The sequence below is a fragment of the Cynocephalus volans genome, chromosome 8 (assembly GCF_027409185.1).
Source record: "Cynocephalus volans isolate mCynVol1 chromosome 8, mCynVol1.pri, whole genome shotgun sequence".
Lineage (NCBI taxonomy): Eukaryota > Metazoa > Chordata > Mammalia > Dermoptera > Cynocephalidae > Cynocephalus > Cynocephalus volans.
The window spans coordinates 112911168-112921396 of NC_084467.1; the positions used below are offsets into that span (position 1 = coordinate 112911168).

Below are 10229 nucleotides of genomic sequence, written 5' to 3' on the forward strand. Positions count from 1 at the left end.
GGTGGACAGCCAGGAGCCAGAGCGGAGGCGTGCCCAGCCCGGTTAGCTTCCAGCCGCACCCGCCGGGAGCCTGGTGGCGCGACTTCTCGGCCGAATGCCTTGTGCGCAGCCCTTCCATTGGTCGTCTGTCACAGGGCCCCATGCTCATGCGAGGGCAAGCAGCCAATCAGCGCGGCTCGTCCCCGCCCAGCCATCCCTCTCTAGATCGCGTTATCGCTGTTGCTCCCGGGAACGCCGGGAGTTGTAGTCCCAAGATGCACTTCGGCCCACAGTGAAGGGAGTTTGAGAACTACTCGACCCAGAGAGCCGAGCGCGGAGCGGGTTCCGCTTTTAGGAGGACCCCGTCAAAAGTCGGAGCCAAGCGGGAACCCGCGTCCGGGAACAGGTGAGAGATGTCTGGTGCTGGGACTAGAGACGGGGGTCCGAGACCGGGCCTTGCCTCAGTAGCGATACTCTGAGGCACCGGAAGCCCAGCCTGTTGTGTCGGAGTTTCTCCATTTTGGGCGTCTGTGGGCCCGACTGGCTACCCCTCTGGGCATGCCGCAACTTCCGAACTCTATGTGCTTTCCGGGAACCTCCAATATGCCCCTCCAATATGTTTACTCCTCGGCTCCGAGGCTATCTGCGCAGTCCCAATGCTTCCTGTGAGACTTGGGACGCCGAGTCCCAGCGCTCCTACCACATATCCGCAGCATCCCAGGGTTCCAGCCCCAATACTCCTTCCTTGGCGCGTAGCTCAGAGCCTGGGAACCCCTCTCCACCGCCTTCAAGGGGAGACCTGGGTTCTAGATTTGGTTCTCCCTCTGCTCAGCTGTCTTCCTACCTCCTAGAGTCTCAGTTTGGCTTCTGTAAAACACGGTGATTTAAGGGTCTTCCTGTACCACCTCCTCCCCCAGTCTTGTGCACGCAGCCTTGAAGGAATTCAGTTCTGGCCGTTTTATTTTAAGTGGCCATCAGTTGGGTTTCATTCACCCATCCATACTTTTTGTTCCCTGCATATTCTTCTTTCTGTAATTTCCCCCAAATTCAGTCCACAAGAGGGCAGGGCATTGTGGGCCAAAGGTAAAAGGTTGGAGTGGGAGTGATCTGGGGAGCTGCCGCCATGCATCTGCTTTCGGTGCTTGCCCCTGCAGGGAGTGCTCTGTGCCCCCTCTCTATGCCACCCCCACGATGCCCCTGTCCCGCTGGCTGAGATCTGTGGGGGTCTTCCTGCTGCCAGCCCCCTGCTGGGCGCCCCAGGAGAGGTGGCTGGGTTCCCTACGGCGGCCCTCCCTGGTGCAAGGGTGCCCAGTCCCGGGGGCCTGGCACAGTGCCCGCTGCTGGTGCCAAGTGTGGACAGAGGAGCCTCGGTGAGTGTGGTTGGGGTGAGGGGCCTTGGGGAGGGAAGCAGCTGATCGGGTTTCTGACTTGTCCTCCCTCTCCTCAGAGTATTTTGCTCCTCCCTCAGAATGAATGGAGACCAGAAATCAGACGTTTATGCCCAAGAAAAGCAGGATTTTCTTCAGCACTTCTCCCAGATTGTTAAGGTGCTGACTGAAGATGAGATGGGGCACCCAGAGACAGGAGATGCCATTGTCCGGCTCAGGGAGGTGAGAGATTCATCACTTGAGGGAGAGAGCCTTTGGTTGGGCTGCATGTGTGTAGGATTCAGCTGTGGCTTTTGGGGGACTTTTGACAGACGTGTGAGAAGGTTTTTACCTGAGTGACTCTTTTGTGCTCTGGGTGGGGCTTGGGCAGCTATACTTACTCAGGCCATCAACCTCGCTTTTGGCTCTGATAGAAGATGAGACATCGAAACTGCTTTGCATGGGGATGGAGGCCTTGAGCCTGGTGAGTCTTTGATTTTGTATCCTGAAATCATAAGGCGCTACCTTGGCAGAGACCTGGGAGGAAGGCAGTCTGAGGTTGTCCTGCCTCCCTGGGTCCTAAGAGAGGGTTATTGTGTCGTCAGAAACCCCTATTCTATATTCCCCCTCCCCTGCAGCTGACTGGTACAGGGATTGAACCCAGTCCTTAGTTAGAGTGCCATGCTCTAACCAACTGAGCTAACCAGCCAGTCTGATTTGGTTCCTTGTACTGGACAGCTGCCAAAACCCTCCCCCCCCAAAGAAACCCAAAAAACAGCCAGCCCTGAAACCCCTATTCTAGGACACAAACTATTGCTGTGATATTTAAGTTGCCTAATTTTATTTTTCTTTTATTTTTTTGGAGTATCTAGTAAAATTCTTTTTATAAATGATGTCTGTCTCATCTGTCTGAGGGGAACCAAGGACAGGGGGACTTTTTCTACTCTGGGATGGGGATTAAAAGGGAAATCTTCCCAATTAATTAGGTCTGGTTGAGAGCAGGGCAGCAGAAGGCAAAGGGAGAGGCTCCAGCAGGAGGAGACACCACTGGAGGAGTGCGAGATGGATCCTCCAAACTGGGTCCCCTCCAAGCTCTCCTCTGGCCAACTTTGCTGGGGCCCTGTCTTTAATACAGTGAGGGAGACTTTTCATTTGCAGATGGATTGAACTCTGGGTAAGAGGAGGTGGTTGGGAAAGTACAGGTGGGCTGTCAAGGGAAAGTCTGGGAGAGGTGGGGATGGGGCAGGACCCTGAAAAGGAGGGAGCCAAGCAAGGTAGCCATCCTCACAGCATGTCCTGAGGTTTCCCTGGGTTCAAGCCCTGTTCTGGGCTTAGGAGCAGAATTTAATCTGTGTTATGGAGCCTTAAGGTTTACCGAGGAAGACAATGCAGAGAGAGCATGACTGGGTACTTGAGAACTCTCCTATCTGTGCTCCAGGACTTTGGAGGAGCCAAGAGAGTAGCAATTCCAGAGGCTCCCTGGAGGCGGAATTGGGTTTGGGGAGGATAAAGTTAGGTGGTGGGTGGAAGTGGTAGAGGGCAAGGTGAAATCTCAGAGCAGCTGCTGTGTGGACCCTGATGCCCTGTCCCTCTACCCTTGCCCCCCAGGTCCTGGAGTACAATGCCATTGGAGGCAAGTACCATCGGGGTTTGACAGTGCTAGTAGTATTCCGTGAGCTGGTGGAGCCAAGGAAACAGGATGCTGATAGTCTCCAGCGGGCCCTGACTGTGGGCTGGTGTGTGGAACTGGTGAGAAGGGCAGGAGAAGGAAAGGTTTCCTAGAGTGGGGGTGCCTTGGGTGGAAAGAGGAGGGATGGGCCTGAAACTTGTTTCTGGGTTGTGTTTGTGTTTCTGTGTGTCTTGTGTGCTACAGCCAAGTTTATTTATTTATTTATTTTTGGTGGCTGGTGGGTATGGGGAACTGAACCCTTGACCTTGGTATTAACAACACCATGCTCTAACCAACTGAACTAACCAGCCAGCCCTACAGCCATATTTAGATAAAGTGAATGACTCCAAGGGTTAACAAATGTGGGCAATCTCTTTTGCCCACAAAAGAGATAGATACATAGGTAGGGTACATAGATAGCTGTAGATAGCTGTGGACTGGGGCCTCAGAACTGGGCAGAAACGTCAACTCTTTCCTTTTAGCAGAGGATAGCCATAAAAGTGATGTAGTTCTTCCCAAAGGTTATTCTAAAGCAGAGATTGAAAACTGGCAGTTCACTGATAGTTTTCAAAAATGTTTAAAATTTAAGTCCCCTAAATTAAAGAAGAGATTTCACACAAAAATCCAGATTTCTAGCATCATTTGGAAAATTGCAAGAGCTGGGTCTGTGTTCCGATATAGTAACAATTGGCTGAAGCCAAGTCAAGGCCGATTCCCCAAGAGGGGGCGCATGCACTCCTGTGTGTGTCTCTCTGGTTTGCTGCAATCCCCACATCTCCTGTCTTCTATACCCAGCTCATCTGGCTCTTGAAGGTGTATGGTGTGCTGGCCTGGCCTGAAGACTTCATTAGTGGCAGGAGGATTGGATTCCAGGAGGAGTGCCAGACCTGAGGAGGATGCCAATGAGCTGGGCAGGGAAGAGAGTTTAGGACTCGGTGAATGATGGAAGGGTGGAGGCTCCTGACCGAGGAGAGGAGCAGCTGGCTCAAGGGAGGATATGATGAGCTCAGAGTCAGCTACACTGTGTTCTTGGTATGGGTGCAGCAGGTGGAGCTGACTGTCCTGTGGGCGTTGGCAATTCCAGTCTGGAGCATGTAAGTGAGATGCAGCTGGAGAGTAAGGTTTTGCCTCCAAGGAGGTAATAGGACAGTGGCGAGGTAGAGGGGCCTGAGTGATGGGGATGCCCCTCTAGGGATCAGGATGGCCTGAGGAGCCCATAAGCATGGAGATGACAGGCAAGGAGGGAAGGACAGGAGGATCAGGGCGGAGCAGGGGAACAGCTATGGGGGCCAAGGAAAGCGAGAACTTGAGGGGCTAGGAGTTGTTCTTAACCCTGGCTGCACTCTAGCTTCACCTGGGAGGGTTGGCCCAAGATGCCATTTGAGCTATTCAACATTCTCGTTACATGGGTAATTTATAATTTCTGCTTCTGTCTTCCATTTCTTCCTCATCTCCTTCAACCTCTTATTTTTCTATTTTGGCATTTGCCTCCTAAAAACAAGGACATTAGCCTACATAACCACAATATTATCACATCAAAGATATTTAACATTGATATAATTATATTATCTAACGTATATTCCATATTTAAATATTCCTAATTCTTCACAAAAATGTCTTATATGGCTATTTTCTTTTAACTTCTTTATTTTTTTTTAACATCCATGATTCAGTCAAGGGGAATGCATTGCATTTAGTAGTTTTTTCTTAAGTCTTTAATCTAGAATAGTCCCTCCACCATAATTGACTTATTTATTTATTTATTTAAAAAAGATGACTGGTAAGGGGATCTTAACCCTTGACTTGGTGTTGTCAGCACCACACTCTCTCAAGTGAGCCATGGGCCGGCCCTTTTTTTTTTTTTTTTTTAAAACTCCAGGCTAGTTGTTTGGTAGAGTAGCTCCCAATCCAATATGGATTTGTTTGATTATTTCCTCATGATTACAATCAGCCTAAGCATTTTGGTAAGAATGCTACACTGGTAATATGCTATATTTCCCATTACTTCCCACTGTAGCACATATTTTTTAAAAAACTCCCCGATGCTGAGGTACCACACCAATAAAATTCTCATTTAATTAATCTGTGGGACTCGGACACTGGTATTTTTTTTAAAGTCCACCTAATAGAAGTGCAGATGGGGTTTAGAATCACTGCTGGAGGGCAGAGGAGACTGAGGGATGGAACGAATTCTCTTGCAGACTATCTTGGTTGAGTGGTGGTGGCTGAAACCAGATTGCTCTTGCAATCACTCTTGGGAGGGGTGGTGGGTGGGTGGTTTTGGGAAACCATGCCACTCTAAATAAGCACAATGGAAGTAAAACATGTATCTCTGAGGAAAGCCCAGACCCTGCCCTCTGCTCCCTGTGGTAAGGTCAGAGGTAAAGGTGCAGATGTATGCCTCCTTCCCTGAGGACCTCCCCTGCAACAGTAGCAGTGATTGCAATGGCCCTTTCCACGCAGCCCGCACCTGAGCTGGTGGCCATGTTGCATGCTCCTTCAGCAGTATGGATCCATTAGAGCCCACAAGATTAGGATGGGGTGAAGTTTTGAAAACCATGTCTTGGAAAGCTCTTTAAGTAACCAGAACGTGTAGCCTTCCTGCAAAAAGTATCATGGGAGACATTAGAGTGTTTCATTCTTTATTTCTTCATTAGAGAAGTATTTAGGAAGGGCAGGCCCTTGGCTCACTTGGGAGAGTGTGGTGCTGATAACACCGAGGCCACGGGTTCGGATCCCTATATAGGGATGCCTGGTTAGCTCACTGGCTGAGTGTGGTGCTGACAACACCAAGCCAAGGGTTAAGATCCCCTTACTGGTCATCTTTAAAAAAAAAAAAAGTATTTAGGAATAACCCATTCTGGGGCTAGTGCTGTGCTAGGCTCTGGGAATGCCAAGAGGGAGAATATATCCCTGCCTACAAGGAGTACATGGTTTAGTGGGAAACCCAACCCATTCAGGTACCTTCAAATAGTCTGGCACTCAGAAAAGTAACCCATTGCTGATGCTTTAGAGTGTTTAAAGATGCTTAAGGCCCATTGGTAAAAGTTACCAGGGGTGATTTCAGTTCTATCTGATCAGACCTGCTCCTCAAGAGGCAAGGCTGTGTTCCTGGTCACTGGAGTGTCTAGACAGAGTGCTGGGAGTGACATGGGATCTTTTGTTTAAGATGTTATGTAAAGTCAAGTCACATAAGAAATCTTACTTGAAGCATTCATTGCAGTTTTTTGCAAGAGAAGAGTATAGTGTATGAAGGTGTTTTATAATCTCCCCGTTACCAAGGATAATCTAGGGCTGATTAGAGATGTCAGAGATTTGCTTTAGGGCTGGCCAGTTAGGTCTGTTGGTTAGAGCATAGCCTTCTAACACCAAGGTCACGGGTTCAGAGCCCTGTACCTGCCAGCTGCCAAAAAAAAAAAAGATCTCCTTTAGTCTCTTCTTACCATGAAAACAAAAGTATTTCAGTCCCATTTTATAGTTGGAGAGTCTCAGCCAAAGAGGTCATGTAACTTTTTTTTTATGGGACTAAGGTCTCATAGCACAGAACAGAAGTCTTAGGCCTCCCCATCCTGACTTTCATTCCAGCTCACAGTGATGATCAAAAGTAGCAGTTCTGCACCAAGGTTCAGGGTTCAATCCCTGCACTGGTCAGCTGCAAAAAAAAAAAAAAAAAAAGCACCAGCTGTGTCGCTGCTAGAAGCAGCAGTACTAAGGAGCCCTGGGGGTCTTATTCCTCTCCTCCTTCTAGCTGCAAGCTTTCTTCCTGGTGTCCGACGACATCATGGATTCATCCCTCACCCGCCGGGGGAAGATCTGCTGGTATCAGAAGGTAAAGTGGGCTGGAAGGTAGCAGTGGGCATGGGGATAGGCCAAAGGGAGGAGGTTACATACAGCCTTTTTGGGGACAGTTCTTGGTATGAAGCTAGGCCAGAGATTGATTACTCGTTTTCCTCTGTGCGCCTGACAGCCAGGTATAGGTTTGGATGCCATCAATGATGCTTTACTTCTGGAAGCATGTATCTACCGCCTGCTGAAGTTCTACTGCCGGGAGCAGCCCTATTACCTGAACCTGATTGAGCTCTTCCTGCAGGTGTGCTGCAGATCAGGGCCCACTGCCCAGAGGCTGCCACAGTAGCCTTGGCCTCTATAGGACATTCTTGTCTAGCTGTTTTCGGAGCACAGGAAAGACCTGTGGTTGCCTGGAAGGTGGTGGCAAGATGGGCTTCTCTGTCTGTGTGACTGGAAGAAGTGGTGATAGAGGACTGTGTGTATATGAAAATGGGCCTTGAGTTTCTCTCCCTCCAGCTGCCTTTCTGACTCTGCCCAGTTGTCAGCTGGTATGGGGTGTGGGGCCTGGGATACCAGGGTTCCTCATATCTGCAGAAAGCCTGGCTCATGGGCCATCTTCCTCTTCCTTAGAGTTCCTATCAGACTGAGATTGGGCAGACCCTGGACCTCATCACAGCCCCCCAGGGCAGTGTGGATCTTGGCAGATTCACTGAAAAGAGGTGAGAGTGAGTGGGAACTGTCTGGACAGTGAGGAAGGGCTGGGGGGGGGGGGCATTGCCCTTCTGAGGAGTTTACCTTCTGCCCCTACTCAGGTACAAAGCTATTGTCAAGTACAAGACAGCTTTCTACTCCTTCTACCTTCCTGTAGCTGCTGCCATGTATATGGTGAGTGAACCTCCTTACCCCTTACTGCTCTGCTGATGTGGGCTTTTGGACAGGAAGGCACAGAGCAGACAACTTGGACAATCTGGTACTCCCAGTGGATGGCTGTGTAACCTTGATCAAGTCACTTAATCTCTCTGAATCTGTTTCCTCAGCTGTAAGATGGGGATAAATTCCTACCTCACAGGACTGTAAAGATTAACTGAGGCAAGGGATATGAAAGTGCTCAGCCCATAGTAAGGGAACAATAAATTCCACATCTGAGTATGGATGGGAGTGGGGAGGAGATAATTCAGGCTGAAAGGGAGAAGACTGGATTCAAAGGCAGTAGGATTATCTGTCTACCCTGCTCTTGCTTCTCCAAGTTTCCTTTTCATCCTGAAGGAAGTTGTAGGTGGCAGAAAGATTAGGTAGAGGGATCCTAGTGACCTGGGGATTTATACTTGTGAGAGAAGAGATAGTCTGTGGTCTTCCACAATGGATTCATCTCTGTTATGATTCCCAAGAAGTCCTAGCCAAAAATAAGTGGAATAGAGGTTGGACCGTTGGTCAGGACTTTCTAGATCAGGGAAACCAAGGATGTCTGAAAGAGATGATTTGGGGGCTGCAGTCGGGCAAGACCTATGGGAAGAAGCAGCCAGGAAGATGAAGGCATCTCTGGGGTTTGGCTTATTAATCCCCTTTTCCCTGTAGGCAGGCATTGATGGGGAGAAGGAACATGCCAGTGCCAAGAAGATCCTGCTGGAGATGGGAGAGTTCTTTCAGATTCAGGTAGGAAGGCATGAGGCAGTGTAGAGGACAGGCACCAACTTTCTTCTTTCCCTGCCTGGAGCCTATTCGTTGCTCTATTCATTTCTGTCCTCCTGTCCAGGATGATTACCTTGACCTCTTTGGGGATCCCAGTGTGACTGGCAAGATTGGTACTGACATCCAGGACAACAAATGCAGTTGGCTGGTGATTCAGTGTTTGCAACGGGCCACTGTGGAACAGCGCCAGATTCTGCAGGTGCCCAAGAGAAGGCCAGGGGGATCCCTGAACTGATAAGAAAGGGGATAGAATATGATTCTCAACCAGAGGCGATTTTACCCCCCAGGGAACATTTGGCAATGTCAGCAAGCATTTTTTGTTATCACAGCTTGGTATGTGTGCATGTGCTATACGTATCTGGTGGGTAGAGGGCAGGGATGCTGCCATCATATAGTGCACAGAACAGCTCCCAAAACCAAAGAATTATCTGGTCCCAAATTTCGATAGTTTCAAGGTTGAGAAACCCTGGGGTAGACGAAGCTAAGGCCTGAGCACAAGAGATGGGAATGGGAAGCATGGGATCTTAGATTCCCAGACACTTAAAAATTGGAGGCAGGAATGGAGTGAGTCGCTTTGGAGCCGTTCTGGAATATGTGAATAAGGGGAGTGGAAGGGTCCTGGAGGCTCTGGCAAGGCTAAGCCCATTTTCTTGGCTCCAATTCCTTTCAGGAGAATTATGGGCAGAAGGAGGCGGAGAAGGTGGCCCGCGTAAAGGCGCTATATGAGGAGCTGGATCTGCCGGCTGTGTTCTTGCAGTATGAGGAAGACAGTTACAACCACCTTATGGGGCTCATTGAGCAGTACGCTGCGCCCCTGCCCCCGGCCATCTTCCTGGAGCTAGCACAGAAGATCTACAAGCGGAAAAAGTGACCTAAAGTCTGCAAGGGCAGGGAGGGGAGGCGCTCAATAAATTATTGTGTAATCTTCTTGTGGTTGTGTTCTTGCTCGAGCCAGCCGACATCCAGGCTCTCTCCAGGATGGGGTGGGGGTCGGCGGTGAGGTGGCTGCAGGGAAACCAGGCCCTTAGGCATTGGCACCCTTGGGACTGAAAGGACATCAACGCTGCGAGCTGGTTCTATATGGGTGACACAGGCAAGACGTCAGGAGCGGGGTGGGGGAGGGGCGTGTCTGAACTATGGCACGCCCATGCGTGAAGGGGTGCGGCTGCGCAGCCGAGTGGGTTGCCCGGAGCCCTTCCCCTCCGCTCTGTACCCCGCCGGGCGGGGACCACGGACAAGCTCAAGGCTGGGAGCAGTTCCAGGAGGACCCTGGTGAGGAGAGCTCGGCCCGTGGGTGTGCATGGATGGACATGGGCACGCAGGGTGGGGCAGGAGAGGGGAGCAGTAAAAACGAATAGGGAAGGGGTGGGGTGGTGGCTGGATGATGGAGACGAATGTGGAGAGAATGGACTGACACACCGCTATCCCGATCGGGGTGAGGGCACACCAAGGCAGCAGTCTGGGGCAGCCTGCAGACGCGGAGTTGACGTGCTGACAGCTGCTCCATTCTCTCCCTCCAACCCCCCCCCCCCCGCTTCTTTCCTGCATTCAACAGCCAAAACTGCGGCCCACCCCCCTCCATTTCGAAGCATCTGGGCGGGGTCTCCCTTGGCCCCTTCCCCTGGGAGCGAGGGGTAGGCTGGAGGGCAGGGCCAGATTGCGGCAGAAAAGACGCAGGGCCCACTTCCTCTTCCAAGCCTCTTCTCCCCCCCTCCCCGGCAACCCCACGGAGATCC

General features: G+C 50.7%; 1 protein-coding gene across 4 annotated transcripts; it reads left to right on the forward strand.

Annotated features, from left to right (window-relative positions):
• The first annotated feature begins 307 nt into the window (after positions 1-307).
• Positions 308-9420, forward strand: FDPS (farnesyl diphosphate synthase). 4 transcript variants are annotated; one of them, XM_063105605.1, is made up of 11 exons: positions 309-385; positions 1134-1349; positions 1427-1589; positions 2955-3095; positions 6764-6844; positions 6983-7105; positions 7435-7523; positions 7617-7689; positions 8380-8457; positions 8558-8692; positions 9164-9420. In XM_063105605.1, exons 2-11 carry the CDS (start codon positions 1171-1173, stop codon positions 9362-9364), a joined length of 1263 nt encoding a protein of 420 aa, XP_062961675.1. In that variant the 5' UTR covers positions 309-385; positions 1134-1170; the 3' UTR covers positions 9365-9420. The 4 variants fall into 4 exon arrangements, with proteins under 4 accessions (XP_062961678.1, XP_062961675.1, XP_062961677.1 ...); XM_063105607.1 differs by having other exon boundaries at positions 1448-1589; XM_063105608.1 differs by lacking the exon at positions 1134-1349 and having other exon boundaries at positions 308-385; positions 1448-1589.
• The last annotated feature ends 809 nt before the right edge of the window (positions 9421-10229 follow it).